Source organism: Seriola aureovittata, chromosome 7, assembly GCF_021018895.1.
Source record: "Seriola aureovittata isolate HTS-2021-v1 ecotype China chromosome 7, ASM2101889v1, whole genome shotgun sequence".
Classification (NCBI taxonomy): Eukaryota; Metazoa; Chordata; class Actinopteri; order Carangiformes; family Carangidae; genus Seriola; species Seriola aureovittata.
Window position 1 is genome coordinate 18387725 of NC_079370.1, and position 18530 is coordinate 18406254.

An 18530-nucleotide genomic window follows, 5' to 3' on the forward strand; every position below is an offset into this window, starting at 1 on the left:
CACACTGGCTGCATTATGATTACAAGATGTTGTGGCATTGGTTTAGTAGATTTACGTCTGATCCACAAGTACCTCTCAGGGCAAGAAGCTTTGATTCAGCATCACTGCTTCACCCTCATGGAAACCCCTCATTGCCAAAGTACATATGAATATGTTTTTGAATGCTGATTGCCAGTTACTGGGTGTTTTACCCAAGATGCCCAATGGAAATATCAAGTATGCGTGTTCATCAAATCCCCTAATGCGACAGTAGCTACACACAACGAAACAAGCATTTAACAACATGTTTAACCAAGCAATATTGGCTCCTTGTTTCCTCCACTGAACTGAATCAAGCTGCTGGAATATCCTCAGTTGTAGAAATGAGTGTGTTACTATGGTGATGTTATATCTCATCAACTTGCTATAAATAAAAAGCATAATAATAAACAGAAAGGGAACGACTTAGATGCCTGCTTACAGAATCTCAGTTATCTGGATGGTGAGCTTAACGGAGTCTAAGTTGTCAGACGGAGTTGAAGTGTGTTGTGATGACCTGTGATTAGACCCTCTTGACCTTTCCTCTTTCCTTAAGAGGGTGTGAGAACACAATCCTGGATGTTTTTTTGGGGACTGCAGTCATTCACAAGCAAAGTATGGGCAACCAAATAAGCCAAACTCTAATATTGGGAATCACTCTATATATGTATTATTGTGATTTATCTTATGTTCTCTACCATATAGAATTAACAAAATCTAATTGGACATCTTTATGCGCACTCTTCTGAACATTTGTTGCATTTTTATCTATGAAAATTAAAAACGGTATTTTATATATGGATAGCATTTTTTCTATCTGTTTCATCAGGGATTATGACTTCAGGAAATGCACTCAAGTTCAGTCAGTCATACTGAGATGAACTGAAATGGTGAAAAGCGATGCCCCTCAGGCTGAAACCTCTTGACCTGTGGAATGACTGCAGGGAGGTGATGGCAGCGAGGGGCTGATAGAGGCCAGCCACTGGGGCCTAAAGGCACATCCTGGACATGTCCTTTTGGCAGCAGGGCTCTGAGCACAGCCACAAATACACACACATGATCACACACAAACACACACACACACACACACACACACAGGTCATCTCTCCAAGCAGTGAAGGAAGAGTAAGTGGAGGCACTTTAGATCTTAAAGTAGAGAGGTTGATATTCTACATCTCATCCTAATAAGAACAAAACAACTCCCAGATTTAGATGTGTCACTCACCACAACACTGGGAGCTAGTGGATCCACAAAATCCAAATTTGGACTTTTTTGTGTACACTCTGCTCTACTTTGGTCTTCTCTACTTTTCTCGACTCTACAAACTCCTTTGCTGTTTCTACTTGGCGTTTTATTCTGTATATTACCAATATATTTCATTTGCTAAGATCAGCCGTGCCAAGCCTTCATGTCAGCTGACATTTAGGTTTAATTCAATCTTCGGAAAGGAATATGTTTTTGAAATGATATGATCACACACCTACAGGCTGTTTTGTTTATTGTAGCTGTGAATACAGATTTTTCTAATAATAATGTGCTTCATTTTAATTGGAATAAAAGGCCATTGCATTGATTCCTGAAAGGGGCCACAACAGTGTGTGTGTGTTGTTACTGGTGTGTGTGTACTCATGCTTCATATTTTCATTTAAGCTTCACATTACTGCTATTCTCACCATATTAATGTTAGTCAATGAATAGATTAAATATTCAATTAAGCCTGGTATGTGTGTGTGTGTGTGTGTGTGTATGTATGTTGATGTGTAATGATGTGTAAATATATTTATGGCTCAGGGTCACAGTGGTATTAACCTGACCCAGACTCTCTCTCTCTCTCTCTCTCTCTCTCTCTCTCTCTCTCTCTGGAGGAAGCTCCATGCTGCTGATTGTTCTGTGCTTCAGTCGGCTTTTCTGTGGGCCTTCTACCTCCATAAACACAGCAGGTGTACGTGTGTTTGTGTGTGTGTGTGTGTGTGTGTGTGAGTGAGTGACAGGGTGCTTGTTTAAAGAACTAACTTTAAGGATATCATTTATAGCATTGTGGGAGAAAAAAAAACTTATCTGGAGACAATCATGTTGCACAAGACTGGTGGAGAACTCGAGATAAAGCTTTGTATTAATCCCTGGACTCGGCTGCCTCACAGGAGGATGGCGTACTCTGCTGCTTTTACCAAGTGGGGAAGGTATTCAGTTGAATGTCCCATCAGTCAAGCATATGCCAAAGGCCTACATCTTATTCAAGTTTTAAACCTCTAATTGGTAACGTTTAAAAGGCGTTTAAGAGTGCCCTTTCTTCTCCCTTTTCTCATTTCCCATTTAATGTGTTGTGTCAAAGTCTATTACCTCAGTTGGACGTTTCTGTCCCTTAAGTTGAAAAAAAAAGGAAAAGGGAGGGGGTGAGAGTGACAAAGAGAGGGAGAGGAGTAGTAGGGGGGGGGGCGAGGGGGTGAAAAAAAAAGAGAGAGAAGCCATCAGCTGAGGTTTGCCAGGTCGATAAAGCTTTTAGATTTGGAGATGTTTTCAGGGGGAGCCCATTTCCTGCGGCTAAGAGTTGTTAATGGAGCTTAAGGAATTATCTTATGACTCTCGCTTTGAGAGCAGTTTATTTCAGCCCGGACCTCGCTCCGTGTGTGTCGGAGTGCCTGAATATGCTGCTGTCAAACCCGCTTAATGAAAAGTAACGCGTCGCTGATTACAGTTTTATTTGGTCTCTATGTAAAAAGCTCCTGTTAATTTACCATCTCGCTCCCTCTGTGTGTTCGTATTTGCCACGGCTGAATGATTTAGTTATAGCCGGTCTAACTCCCTCTCTCCTCTCCTCTCCCCTTCTCTCTCTCTCTCTCTCTCTCTCTCTCCCTCTCCTCTCTGTCTTACTCTTTCTCTCAAATAAAAAGCCACTTGGTTCAGAGGTCTAATAAAATCTGTCTTCTTGCTAAATTAATTAAATGCCGAGGCTTTGTTGTCTCTATCTGTGGGGACTTAAACTCTGGCCTAATTTTCCGTTACAGTATCAGGAGACAAAAAAAAAAAAAAAGAAGAAAAAATACACGATTTTGTATGTAGGCTAATAAACAGGTCCCACACGAGGTAAAAATGTGAACCAGAAGCACATATTAATCCTTCACACCGCTGTCAGATATCTGTTCCCCGACACGTGTGTCTTTCCTCCACTTTACTTTGGCGTCATGTCAACTTTAGAAATGCTGCGGGCAAGAGAACAAATAAAAAAAAAAAAAACATACATCCTGACTCCGACATATAGAAAATCCCTTTTGTCCACCATAGCACTTTCTTCCAGAGAGAGATGGGAGGGATGGGGGGTGGGGGGGTCTCAATCGTTTGTGCTTTTCCCATTAAAATTCATCACTGAAGACCCCCCCCCCCCTTCACTACCACCACCACACATACCCAACCCCTACCTCCCTCACAGGACAGCCAAAGTCCCCCGAGAGCTCCACTTTCGCCATTACTGTCAAGTACCCTTGACTCCTTTCGTTTTGCCCTTTTATCTACAACAACTAATTCGAGTTCCTTTGCCCTTTTCACTTTTAGACGACGTGAGTGCCTCTCCCCTGTAAAGCCCTTTCACTTTTCAGAGGAGGAACTCAGCATCCAGGCTGTTTTTTTTCTTTCTTTTCTTTTCTTTTCTTTTCCTCTGCAGGGCCCTCCGCCTCTCCAGCCATAGGAAATTGAGGGGTTAGTGTCAAAACGAAAAGTCCTCACTTCAAATTATTTGGCCGGCTCTCTCTGGTTTTGAACCCATTAATGGACGTATGGCGAATAACTTACCCTTCCTGACAGCTGCATCATGGACGTGGTGTTGAGATGTTTCGATAATATTATCAGAGAGCAGAGGGGTGGTGGTGGTGGTGAGGGGGGAAATCAATAGACTGACATGAAATATGACTGCGAACATCCCAATTACAGCCTGTTTAGAGGGAATTAATGAGGCAGATCTTAGATACTGATATTGCTCTGTCTTGAGGGTTGAGCTGCCTCATTTTCTCGCTGTCACTAAATGAGAGTGAATGTTTTCTGGGGAAAAAAAAGAGGTTTGGAGATGTTAGATTGCGCCTGTTTAAAGGAGTTAAAAATGAACTGGATTGATAAAACTGCTTTATTTAACAGCAGATTGCGTTTTAAAAGGTCCTCTCTGCTCAGCCGTGTTGCAGGCCTCATCCGTCCCAGTCATAAAGGACGGGACGCAAAGAAAAGAAACAGACAGCCTGGCGAGGCCTGTATTCCAGCACCATGGACAGCAACATCACAAGCTTCTCTTCAGAAACTGACTGCTTTTATTTTCAGTGAACAAAGTTGAAACGCTCTCATCCACTTCCTAAGGAGAGCTGTGCATTTGTGAGACTTTTTTTTTTTTAATTATCATTTTAATAGTGATACTCAGCTGCTGAGACCTAAATAATATTCAATTACATTTGCATGCGCATAGTAAAGAAAAATAAAAATCATGTAAACCTTTAGGCCTATTTCTTTTTTTCCCCCCAATATGTAAACTTTTTTTTTTTTTAAATACATTTCGATAAGTTTTGTGCGTGCGTTGAATCAAATAAGCCAAACGGATCCGGAGATTTCACTTGTGTGACGCCAATGTAACAGGATATACTGTAGCTACCACTGCTTTAAAAAAAAAAAAAAAAAAAGGAATAAAACATAATGAAGGGGGAACATGGAGACGTTAACAGGCTCTCTCCATCCGACTTCCAGTCAGTCACAAAAAGTCTCTCTCTCTCTCTCTGTCTTTGCAATAAAAGCGTCTTTTGGTTTCGTTAGGAGCAGAAAAGTTTGTTGATAGTTTTGGGGAAGCTCATGGCACTGTCTTTGGAGGAGTCTTGGTGCTGCTGCAAGACCGCCGCGCTCCTCTCAGTCTCCAGAATGGCGCCTTTGGTGTTCGCGGTCCAAGAGACGGTGGTGTTGGTCAGAGCCTGGCTCAAAGTGCTGTGCCTGAACAAGGGGTCGTGGAAAACCCCGTCCACCCAGTTTCTCAGGGTAGTGACCGGCGAGTCCTGCCTGTTGTCCAGGCCGGTCACGGGTGAGGTAGCGGCGGGGGACGGGGTGAGGGAGGAGGGCGGCGGCTGGCACCTCAGCATACAGGATGGATACTCAGTCTGGTTCAGGGATGTCGCAGTCTGGGCCAAAGACCAGATGCGGGGTTTGCCGTCTAATATCTGGTGGCCTTGCTGTTGTTGCTGCTGCTGCTGCTGATTATAACACGCCTTCGTCTGCTGCCTGCTGTCCGGCTGGAAGTCCTCTGGGTTCGTTTTGAGACAACTTTTGCTCAAGTCCTGCTCCCCTCCCAGAGAAACCGGGATGGAGATTTTCAGAGACGAGTCCTTGATGAGGTGCTCGGGGCAGTCGGGTGTCGTCGACATGTGTGTGTTCATGTGGTATCGGTGCTTCAGCTCACACTCCGAACTCTCGGACTCCAGCGTGTCGAAATCGTCCAGGTCGCTCAGCTGGAGGTCCTTATCAGGCCGACTTCTGGTCTCTGGAAAAAAAAAAGAAAAAAAAAGAGAGGAGAGGAGACCGCAGACGTGTCAGTGAGAAATGTGGCATCAGATCTGATAAAGGCATCCAGGACAGACACTGTGGAGTCAAACTCTGAATTTTGCAACCATAGTCCTACATGTAAAATTAAAGCAATTAAAACTGTGTTACAGCCTGATAGTTACAGCCTTACAGATTGATGATTCAAAATAATTATAAGTTTTATCATGAGTCAATTCTATAATATCTATCATTTTGCTGCACTTATATTAATGACTGAGATGATCATACATCATATCAGCTGAAGAAGTTGGTAAAAGTCAACTTGATCGCTGCAGAGGTGCCTGAAGTGACTGGAAGTGGTTTGTCCCTGTGTGAGACTGACTGAGGCCTGTTCACTGGCAGCTGCTCCACAGTTAAAACGTTTGTCATGTTGACCAGAGTCTTGTGGCATGGTTATGTGGAGCAGTTTAGATTTTGCGTGCGGGTAGAATTAAAATGTGACCCTTTTAAGTCTATAAAGTGGTTTTAACACAGTACACATCATAAAAACAAAATCGTCAATCAAACAAATTCTAAGGCCTCGGTGTCATTTCTTTCTAATTGTCATCACCATGCACTGGTTCACATTAATAGCAGTATCACACACACACACACACACACACACACACACACACACACACACACACACACACACACACACACACACACACATTCTTGTAATAATTATTAAAAAAATAAAAAAGCTGATGGAGTTTCAGGGAATCAAACACAACACTGACAGTCTGTCCAGACAGAAAATCTAAACAGGTAAGTAATGTGACACATTTCAACCTCTGTTATTCAAATTTACAATTTGGGAAAAAATTAAAAAAATGTAAATAAATGAATAAATAACTGGCATAATGGTTACAACATCCCAGTCTATAGGGTGCCATGGCTATTAACATTAATAAAATACAGTTGTAGATGTATGGCTGCCATAGAACTTAGGAGTATGATCATGTTTATTTTCCCCTCAGTTGTTTATATTTTTTTATTTATCGTTATCATTGCAATCATCACCATCATCATGGTACCTCTATAGTCGAGAATTAAAGAAACTCTATAGTTGAAAATGAAAGAAATCATTGTGGCAACATAATACTGTATTTTTAAAGAGAAGATGTTGTAAATACATGCTCTTGAGACTAAATACGCCCTTTTACTTTATTTCTGCAGAGCAACAAGACATTTTGACACTGACCATCCTCATTGTTTTCGCTCTTTATCTGCTCCTCCTGAGACCCATCGTCATCCTCGTCATATCTCTTCTCCTCTGAGCCCTTGTTTCTGGGCGGCCATGTCATCTTGTTCTCCTTCTTGAGCCTCCTCCTGGCGTTGGCAAACCAGGTGGAGACCTGCGTGAGGGTCATCTTGGTGATGATGGCCAGCATGATCTTCTCACCTTTCGTCGGGTACGGGTTCTTCCTGTGCTCCTGCAGCCAGGCCTTCAGCGTGCTGGTGGTCTCACGCGTGGCGTTCTTCCGCCTCGTTCCCCCATCCATGGAACCATATCTGACGAACAGAAGCAATGAGAGGGAATGAGAGGGTAAATATAACACGTGGTGCTTGTAGCATGGCAGGTTTTTTTTGTTGTTTTTTTTTTGCCTGAAAACAACAACAGAGTCATCTTCTTGTCTGGATCCTCTTGAGATGATGCATATCCATACCATCAAAAGTCCCACATATAAACCAATCTGCTGCTATAACTTTCAAGATCTGAAAATTCAAAGTAAATTTGGAAGAGAAAACCAACCCTCTTTAAACACACCATACAATATATACTGTATAAACACTGGACCTGCTAGGACCATGTTCAGTATACAGTACTGTGCAAGTCTGACTGGGTGGAAGACAGGAGTGACTTTGCTGCACATAACTTCCATGCAACCCTTCCAACAATCCAACACTGGTCTTTGCAATCAATGTACTTGTGCAAATTATTCTACCTAGTAAAATAAAAATGCCAAGTGTATTAAGACTCCATGTTTTATTTTCCAGCCTTTTGTGTATATTATCTGTTAAACACCATTCCTAGCGCAGCACGACTCCTTCCCTGCCCTCTCCTCTCGCGCAAACATTACCCATAGACCTACATTTAAAATGCACAGTGTTGATTTTCAGTCAGCAGTGAGCTGTAAAAGTCCTCTCAGGGGAGGCTTTTATGAGGCCTTTATTGCTCCGTATAGCTTAGTGCAGGTCAAGCACTGCTATGGGAATCAAAAGGAAGGGAGCGTTGTACCTTTCCTTACCCCCGTGTTGTTCCCTCGCAGATAAAATAGACTGTAAAATTGCTTTATTGAGTGTAATGATGAGCCCTCAGGTAAAAAGACGGGTGCAGACGGAGCAGCGCTGCTGCAGGCCTGCTTGTTTATCTGAATGCTACTGATTGTGTTCTGCTTCAGACTTAGGCCTTTTACTGTATATGCACTTCTTAGAACACCTGCTGAGACCTTTATACAGAATTTAAACTGATTGGTAAAAATGCTCTTCGTTTCCTGGTGATGTGAACTCTCAGTTAGCTGAGGCTAATCAACACCACACTTTAAAAGCAGGGATGCTTTCTGTGCTTTTCCCATACCGCTCTGCTGTTGCTGGCTTCTCGAAAGCTGCTTGGTTCTACTCAAAGAGCATAATTTAATTAACATCATCAGTTATTGTTATCATCCATGCCCTACACTTTCACCGTATCGCAGACTTAATTTGGATGTCATCTGATTATTGGGACGACCTTTCCACGTGGCAGGCGCGCTCTTCAACGCTGAAGAGGCCTCGTGTTTAGCTGAAAGGGGCAGGGGGTCTCGTGAAGCAATTCACACCATCAGGGAAGAAATATGTCACGAGCTGGAGGTGATCACCCCGGTGCTGCCAGACGTGATGAGAATGGCGTTGACCTCTCAGGGATGATTGATTTAATGCTGGAAAACTCACCCTACACTCATCTACGGTACTTTGAGAGTTACCTTTTGCCTGAATTATACTGACATCTTGTTTTTGTCACACACACACACACACACACACACAAAAAATAATTAATTTGATAGAAGCTTGCAAACCTGTGTAAACTACACGGCTCAGGATAATAACATTTCTAACTGGATGCATCACTTTTCCATCCTGTACCACATCATAACGAAGCACACCTAGCGTTTACAGTTCTCGCAAAGTTTGTGATGTTTGCACTGATGATTGAGCCTCTTACACAGAAGTCACACTGTCATAGAAACAACATACCTGTCATACTGATACTGTCCCAGGGTAGGATCATAAGGGTAGTAGGCTGCTGCCTGTGTTATTCCCGCATGCGCAGAAGCTGTGGCATCTTTAGTATCAAATGTCCCCTGCAATCACACATGAAGACAAGTGTTTTTAAAGAGTGACACAGATAGGACGTCAATTGTGGCTTATCGTGAAGAAATGATCAGTGGAACAAATCTGTGCTGGTTGTATGTTAAAGTTGCTTGGTAGTGTGATTCATTGGGGCCATTGATGAGTAATGGCTGATTGAACAATAAACCAAAGTATTAAAGAAATGATCTTGTGCTGGATGAAACATGGGAAACTACACTAATGATAATGTGTCCATGGGCTGTGTGATATTCAGAAATGACAAAACTTTTTAAAACGACTTTCAAAATCCAAGAAGAATGAAACTAAAAGGAAAACAATAAGCTTGCTCAGTGCAGGGCTCTGGACAAACACATTCGTATCATGGTTTCCAGCAAAGTCTAAACTGCTTTAATTGTTATTGGACAAATCACCCATTTCAGATCGTAAAAGCTATATACTAATTGCCCTTATCTTCACATTTTCCTATGAATGTCAGCCGTTTAAGAATTTCAACACAAAGACAAGTGAAAGAAAACAGGATCCTTGCATTTATAGGCCCATGTAATCCTGCTGGAGTCTGTTATAAAAACGTTTGAGAATTCATTTTTGACAGAATTTTGAAAATGTAACAAATACTTAGTCTTCAAAGTCTCTCTTCTTGTAAAATGCAGCTTGATTTCATTGCAAAGCACTTTGTTTTAATAATAGTGTAATTATTTAACGTTTCTTCTGCCTTGTTTCACAAAAATGATTTGTATCAAGACAAATATATACCTGAAGCAAGTGAGCCTATATCCTGAAATACTGAGGAGTATTTTTCATTTATTAAAGGAGAGTTGTCTTGGAGGATGATATGGAGATAAACTACCCATAGTAATGCTGGTGTTTTGCGGTGTAAAAGAGGAGAGGTGTGCCTGGCTCAAGTCTCTGCACCCTGCGGCTCCATTAATCAATGCCAAGGGGGATCAGATGAAGGACTTACCAGCGAGTAGAAAGCCGAGGCGTCCGTGCCATATGTAACGTAATTCCCATAGCTTTGACCGCCGGTGTAAGGGCTCCCGTACACGCCCAGCGCGGCGGCTGAGCTGAGCTCATGCCTCGCCGTGGCCAGCAGCCGGCTCTCGTACACGGGACAGTAGACTGGGGTCTGCCCGGACGCCGCTACTCCGGAGTCGGCTATGGATCTGCCGGTGGACTCACAGCAAGTGGTCAGAGAGTTGGTTGTCATGAGAAACTAGGTGGGGACCGAGAGAGAAATATCTTTAGAAAAAAAAAAGTTGTTGTTGCATTGAAATAAAATCAGATTTTAAGCTTAAGCACTTTGGTTTCGAAGTTAGTCCATAACTTTTTTTTTTTTTTTTTTAATGTGAAGGAAAATCGTCTCAGGGAAATAAAGTCAACATTCTCTCCGTCTCTGATGCACTTTGACTTGTCCAAGCGCAAAATGACACATGAGCTCAGTAAGTTTTGAACAAACAAACGATTTCGCTTCTTATTCGCAGCTTTTTTTTTTTCAGAATGTCAATCTTTAAAAACTAAAATGCAGCATCAAATGACCTGTAGAGACTGATGTTTGATGATGAATGATGCGTCATATTCTTGTGATAATATGCGCGTAAAACGTTTCCGGAACGAGCAGTCTGTTAGCTTTCATCTAAACGAAACACATGCGCTACAAACAGATACAACATGTTTTCCCAACATCGCCCAGTAGCCTAGATACCCAAAGTAAAGCCCAAATGATTTTTTATGGCTCAGAGCCAAAAACCAAACAGCAGCTGGGTTATGGCGCAAAACACACACAGCGTGTGCAGAACAAGTTGGCATGTGTGTTCCAGCGCAAATAAACATATGGTTGACATTACCGAGTGGCTATTATCTCGCAGGAATCAGTGAACGGGAGGTCGAGGGGGTCTCGCTGTTTCTGGTTTCGCTCTTCTTGCATTTTTCCCCCTCTCTATCGCTGCAGGAACACAGGTATCACTGGCTGTAACGCAAAACCTTTCCGATACCCGAAAGCTCAGTGTGCGCGCCTCTCCCTGATTCTTGGCCAAAGTGCGTAAAAGCATCAAGCTTAAATCGATGAGATAATCAATCGCTGCAATATCAAAACCAAAACAAGCCATTAACTCAACAAAGGCAGTCACATCAACTTACTTGTGGAGCAGACGAGTAGGGATATCCAAATTGTGGATATGACATGGTAGAGAGGTCCCCCAATATCCAGAAATAAAGCGAGACTGAAGGTCTCCACTCTAACGCAGGCTGCGGCTCTGTTTGACTGTACCAATTGATTGGTAAGCACAGGCTCCTAGGATGCTTATAGGGCGAAGCAGAGTAGCATGTTTAATTTGTGTAAAATGCCCCCCACTCAAACGCCTTTCAACGAGAGAAAAAAAAATAAAAAAATAAATGAAGAAATTCTTTTCCTCTCCTTTTTTTCTTCTCTATTAGACATAAACGTTCTTTGACTAAAATAATCACTTTGTTGTCAGATACATATTTTTGCCTTATAAAAAAGTAGTATAAAAGACGTCAGCAGCAGCGGCAGGTTGTTTTAAACGGCAGTGACTCTGACGTCAGAAGTTTCCCACTCTAAAAATGACCAGACTGTAACTTTAATATGCATTTTTCTTCCTCGGGATGACGACAAAAAAAAAAAAAAAAAAAAACAAAGCAGAAGAAACAACTCAACAGGAAAATCTTTGAGAGATTAATCCGCACTCCCAATCAATCAATTAGGCCAATCAGTGTCATGAATATGCAAACGTATGTATCAGTTTAAATGCATTAGGCCTAATTAAGCGCATTCCTATCATTCCTCCGCACTGATGTTAATCACATGGGGAACTAATTGATTTTAAATTAATTAGTAAAGAATATTTTCACACTGAGCAGAGAGACTAATTGCAGCACGTCAGACTGAACAAATAAAACAAATACAAATAAATAAGTAAATAAGTATTTTTATATAAGTATTTTTTTTATCTTTACATAATAACCCACTTAAAACATAATCCTTTGGTTTCAACTCCACCTGGAGTAATGAGTCTCTACAGTGTTGCTATGACCAGTGACTCCCCAAAAGTATGTAATAGGATCTTGTTTGAAAGAACTTTGCACCTCTTCACATGAACTTCACACACTTCTTGGGGGCAAATCCTGAGATGTGCTCAGAATTATTTCCTATCTATCTATCTATCTATCTATCTATCTATCTATCTATCTATCTATCTATCTATCTATCTATCTATCTATCTATCTATCTATCTATCTATCTATCTATCTATCTATCTATCTATCTATTTTGCACAAGTATTTTGCAGCTGCAGGAACTAGTACCAGCAGTAACGGCCAACAGCCCCAAAAAACTGGCTCGCCACAGCTCCAGCACCGGTGCGCGCTGCCTTGCTTGCTTGGAGAATCCCGGGTTGAGACATGTGGATAGCCCCGGGGGTCACTCCTCAAATTAATGATGATGTACCCCCCCCCCTCCTCCTCTCCTCTCCTCTCCAGCTGGATCTCTGCCTGCCGGTGACAGGTCGATTGAGAGTGATTGATGACTATCTAGGGGACCGGGGCCAACATAATAATATGATACCGGCACCTTGCAATAATTGCTTGCTTTCATTTACAGATGAAAGAAGTAATAAAGAGCTATAAAGATGGAAAGCCTCGTGCTTCGGTAAAGTAACTTTTGTCTTTTCTTTTTCTTTTTCTTTTTTTCTTTTTTGTCTCTTTTATTTTGGCAGGAAGGTGGGGTGGGGTGGGGTGGGGTGGGGTGGGGTGGGAGGGCGGGCCGGCTGTATAAATGTCTGTTCTCTCATTCATTTTGACAAATTGAATTATAGGGGGTTAGTACCTCCAAGCAAATGGCCGCATTAACGTTGTGAACTTTAGGGTGGGGAGGAGGAGGAGGAGGAGGAGGGTGGGTGGTCCGAAGGGATCAGCCAGCGCTTTTTAATTTGCATTAACTCTAATGCCACCTTAACATTAACAACCCGTCTGAAGCGCTCAACCATACACTCACTCACACCTCTCTCTCTCCTCCCTCGCTCTCTCTCTCTCTCTCTCTCTCACACACACACACACGCACACACACACACTGAGCTCCATTTTGTCTTATTAATTTGGACTTTTTCTTTTTTAAATTCATTGGGGTTAATGTGACACGCAGTGCATTAAGGCAGGGCGGGACCCAATTTATCTTCAACATCACACTCAGTGGACGAAAAGTGTTGACACGTTGATTTCGGGGAGGATATGAGCGAACGCGCGCGCGCACACACACACACTCATACGCACTCACACACATGAGTGGCATGTGTTCAGAAGATCGCAGATGTTTATCAGCCTTTGCATGCAGCTCTGATCTTGTGTTTGTGGCATTAGGCCGGAGACATTGGACAAAACAAACAAACAAACAAAAAAAAAACACATTCACCAAACTATAGCCTACTGCCCATATACACCCCCCTCCCCTCGGTGTATACCTTTTCATTATCCACTGCGTTACCCAGTGTTATCTGGCGCCTATAATAAAATATTTAGGCGCACTAGTATATGCTTTTAGACGGAAAATGAAGGCGACAGCGGGAGTTCATGCTTGTTTAGCGTTTAAAGATTAAAAGAGAAGCTAACTCTTTTTTTTTTTTTCTTGGACAGATGTGGGGATGCTCTGCGTTAAAAGTGGAGCAAGTGAGGGATAAGATGCTGTTCCACATCAGGTCAAAGATGCTATGCCTAGAGCCTGATTGCATTTCCTTTCTTCAATTTTTAATTTTTTTTTGTAATGAAATGAACGTGATAATCAGCAAGTTATTCTCAGTTATTTGTTATTGATTGATATGATTCTTCCTTATAGATAAGGGCAGATAGCAGTGTTCAGCAGTGATGTAATGTAGGAGCATCCATCCTGTTCAGTGAGCAACATAAATCAACTCCTTCACTCCAATTAGACCAGCTAATGGGGTAATTATTATCACTGTACTACCAACCTACTTTGCAGTCATAAATTTAACCATGAATTCTTTTAAGTCTTGGGATTTCATGTTTGTTTAGTTATGTATTGGAGTTTGGTTTTTTTGCCATTTAACATCAACCTCAGACTACTGTAATCTGAATAATAACTGTGTAGCACTTTGAAGTATAAGCCTGTTAATTTGCATCTTCCTTTCCAACTAAACTCATATTAAAAAGTTCCCAAGAAACATTGTAATCATGAAGGTGTCACTTTCCTGATAATCTGTGGTTGATTAATGAGCCTCAAGGAGGGGAGTGCGCCAGTGTGTGTGTGTGTGTGTGTGTGTGTGTGTGTTTATGTGTGTGAAAGACACAGCAGAGAGAGAGAGGGAAGGAGGAGGCTCAAAAAGCTTCTCATCCCCAAACAAAAATAAAGGTCAACTATAGCAAAGCTCAGTCTTTCCTGACAGTGATGGGTGACGTTAAATGTTGATGGATATCTTTTTTGCTATGTATAACAACCCTGTATATTATATATTTACACACGGTTATTGACAATGGCCATATGTAGACTATTACAGCACAGAGTGTTATTGGAGACTGAACACTTGAGGTGTTTGTGAGGTAAACCCACCTCCGAACAAAACCACCGGCACTGTGTATTGCAGATTGTTTAGACCTTTAACGAATATGTGATTTGAGGCTGCATTACAAGATTCACTTCTCAAGTGGTCCTGTTTCTAAATGTTTTCCTACGTTCAGTTAATACAGTCATGTTACAAACTTGGAGCTGCTGGAATCACAGGACAGGTATGATTTTTAGTAACAGAACTGAAAACTAATTTGTCTGATTTTGGTCAATATTATACATAAATATGAACATGAAAAATTTCCAGTGGTTTTAAAAGAATGGATCAGTCATATCTATCAGCTGCTCATAAACAAGTTTCCATCAGTGTAATTTCACTGTCAGTATTATTTCACTTTCTTTCCTAAGCTAAATTCAGGCCTGAGGAAACTTTGAGCGAGCATTTTCATTTTCTCTGATTTTTCAACTCGGAGCGTCTCAAGATCGGAGGCGAAATGTGTCAGTTCTTCTCTGAGTTTTGAACACTGCTGAGGGTTGAGTGTGCACCGAGACAGGAAACTTGCCTCAATCAAGTGTGGTTCAGCGACAGCGCTGATGTTGACCCCCCCTTGCCATGTTAAAACTCCCCAGTGTGGGTTGGCGTCAGGTGAAGGAAGAACTCGGTTTATTGACGTCTTTGAAATGGACTTGTCCCTGTTTTGTATCTCCTTAGCGCTCAACCTGTCTTCTCTCCTGCCGTGGTTATCAAAAATAAAACGTTTAGATAAACAGTGAGCTTCTACTCTGTTTTGTTCCAGCACTATTTTTGTTCCAACTTTATGAAATATTAGTTCTATCCTATTTCACCCCGTTTGAGGATACTGCTCCTGCACACTGATGTCTTGGGGTCCACTGTCTCATGCGCTGTTTTTTGAGTCAACAATGTAGAAACCCAAGCTGACCTCAATAAGTGAAGACAGCTGCACAGGCCGACTCGCTCTGTGACATGAAGCCCCGAGCAGCTCCCAGGCTTTTCAATAGCTACCATGTTTCTCTTTCTGCAGTCATAGAAATAATGTCCAAGCATTCTTTTACACGCACACACGCACGCACGCACGCACGCACGCACGCACGCACACACACACACACACACACACACAACACACACACACACACACACACACACACACACACACACAATGCTTATCCAGCAAAACATTAGCCTATCTACTGTCTAGTCTAGTCTTGGAATCCAAATGGAATATTGATCTCCAACGATCTTCTCAATGTATTTCTTATTTCTTCTCTTGAGCAACACAATGATTTTTTTTCCATTCCTCCTCTTTTGGCCCTAAAGCCCTAATGGTTTTTGCATGAGTTGGGTTGTAGACTGTGCTCCTTCAGGCATTCTGTATAAAAACGGCGACTTTTGTTGCTGTTGCTGAAGATGTTTCCAGGTGGTAATAAATTCTTTTGTTTGGTGGTTTGTGCAAACTAGTAAATGTACTGTATCTTTACCAGCTGAGGTGGCTTTTAAAATAACTTCCTTTCATGTGTTTATTTTTTTATCAGGTTATCTTGGTCGGTCTATGGATCATTTCTTAACCCAGTAAAGTAATACTAGGTATTACAAATCAGATCTTACATGTGAGGGGCCAAAACTAAGTATTTATACTCAGACACAAACTTTATTGAGGTTTATGAGAGGAATCATATTATAAAGATTGGTGTGCAAAGCTTTTCATTAATTCACCAAATAATAATCTTTGAAAACCACATATTTTTGATTCGAGCTGAGGTAGTGGCAATTACAGTTTAGTCGTACACTACAGTCAGGAGAGAGCATACAAGGTGTGGAGGGGATATTGCCTCATTACAGTCTAAATCCAGTTTATGCGGGCTGTAAACTATAGTGGTTCTTTGTGAACTTTCACTGTGATTACAGTGTAGTTACAGGGACTGTTAATTAAAGCATTTCTTTGTTCAAACCAACATGTTTGTAACATTAGTCAGTTTTCCACTTTTGCAGTAAAATCTTTCATATCTTACAAAATATGTTGCTCTTCTGTAATTTACAAGCCGCAATCTAAGGCATTATGAAAAAAAAGGAAGCCAAGGGCAGTGTATGAATTTATGCGACATACTGTCTTAAACACATCACCAAGGTGGACATCAAAATACATTATGCAAATCGTGCAGACGTGGCATTTTAAATGATAGCATATCCATTATCCCTCGTGTATCATCCCGAGCATGGTGTGCAGCAAAGGCGGTGAAATCCAATGAAAGTTTTTAACAATACCATGATAATATGTCTGAGATGAGTGTACTCAACCCTCTCTCTCTCTCCCTCTCACTCTCTCTCTCTCTCTCTCTCAATCTTCCTCTCACTCCCGTCTCTCTTGCTGTTCCTCCTCTCCGGCCGCTCTAAGAGGTTTAACATGTCAAAGTTCTCTCAGCACATCCATAATTGATCGCCACAATGGGAGCATCTTCGCTGCACTTAGTTAACTAGCTATCTGCAGGTGTTCCCTTAGCAACTGGCCAGGGACTGAAACACTGAAGTACTGTATGTAGACTCCCAAGCCCCAAAAATGTGAACCCGATGTGTCTTGTAAATCTTGGTGTTGGCCCCTTGTTCACTGGTTGTGTTCCTGGACTCAGCATGTGTGTCTGCCCATTACACAGTCCAAGATACGAGTGAAAACAATCAGATGTCGTGTAACACTGGCATTTGCACTTGCTCCTCTGTGGTCATCCCTGTGATTTAAATACTGAGTGTAAGGGATTATCTCCTCTTTGCACCATTCACATGTCATAAATGACAACTTACGTAACAATGGTCCTGTTTTTTGATGGGAAAATGATTGGAAACATATGGATATATTACTGTGAGCCCATCTTTTTCATATCTTTTCATTCTTGATACATATGATTTGTTAAAATTTGTGATATGGGGTATTTTGCAGAAAGACTGCATGTCAAATCTAATGTTATATATTTGTTTATTTATGCATTTGTTTGTTCAGATCAGTTACATATTAGAACAAGAACTGCCCGTAGTGGCTGACACTGTGATTAATACATTTCACTTCTTATGGATCCCCAGACTATAACACTGACAGAAACCAGAGCATATTAAGATGCCAAGTGGTTGGCCAAATTTGAATTTGTGTGTGTGTGTGTGTGTTAATATATATATATATGTATATGTATATATCCACTGTTACTTTGATCCAGCTACTGTAGCTTATATTAACTTATATTGTATCATCGTCTCTGTTTTTTAGTCATCACTGATCAGGAGTAATAGCTGCTTTAATGTCTTCCAGCAAGTTGAATATAAATCTGTGACAGGTTCCACGTAATGCGCGCAGCCAACAAAATTTACTTCACTTCAAGGACAATATATAAAAATCGGGCTCCTCTTTTTTACTGCGACATTTTTATTTTTCTGATCTTAAGAAGCTTATGCTGACACACAGGGTCTTATTGACTTTTACTATAAACCTTTGAAAACCTAAAATAATTCAGCGGCCTGAACTTGAAGCAACTTTGAGTGTTAACCCAAATTTAAATAAAACAGCAGAGGTCTAGCAGGGCCAATCAAATATTTTACAGGTGGAATAGAGGAAAATGTGAAATCCTGTATGTGTGTCAACTAACCTTAGACAAAGGGAACATGTGCCTGTAATTCTTATTTATCTGATTATAATGTAGTTTTCTTTCCCCTGCTCTTTTTCAGGAGGGGAAATTCAAACAGGCTGGCTGGCCAAACAATGAGACCTGTCAGTCACCTTTCTATGTGTGTGTGTGTGTGTGTGTGTGTGTGTGTGTGTGTCTGTATGTGTCACCAACAGCAGGCCCATCATGTCAGACTCTGGAGTGACACTGATCGTAGTGTGATGTGCACACAAACACACACATACACACACACACACACACACACACACACACACACACACACACACACACACAGAGAGAAGGGCCAGGTGGTTGCTTTCTCTGTCATGACGGACCCCAGACCAGACCAATGACTCCTTCAAACCCCTCAACACCTGCGGCCACAGCCATTGCAGCCAACCCAGCTGCAGCCGTGTGCAGCCACTA

General features: G+C 41.6%; 1 protein-coding gene across 2 annotated transcripts; it reads right to left on the bottom strand.

Annotated features, from left to right (window-relative positions):
- Positions 1 to 4136: 4136 nt before the first annotated feature.
- On the bottom strand, positions 4137 to 11366 carry irx4a (iroquois homeobox 4a). Of its 2 annotated transcripts, none has more exons than XM_056381183.1 (5): positions 11048 to 11366; positions 9873 to 10124; positions 8795 to 8901; positions 6765 to 7075; positions 4137 to 5519 (listed from the first exon to the last, which is right to left on the bottom strand). In XM_056381183.1, the coding sequence occupies exons 1-5, from the start codon at positions 11090 to 11092 to the stop codon at positions 4801 to 4803; spliced, it is 1434 nt and encodes a 477-aa protein (XP_056237158.1). In that variant the 5' UTR covers positions 11093 to 11366; the 3' UTR covers positions 4137 to 4800. The 2 variants fall into 2 exon arrangements, with proteins under 2 accessions (XP_056237158.1, XP_056237159.1); XM_056381184.1 differs by lacking the exon at positions 11048 to 11366 and adding an exon at positions 10756 to 10881.
- Positions 11367 to 18530: the final 7164 nt, after the last annotated feature.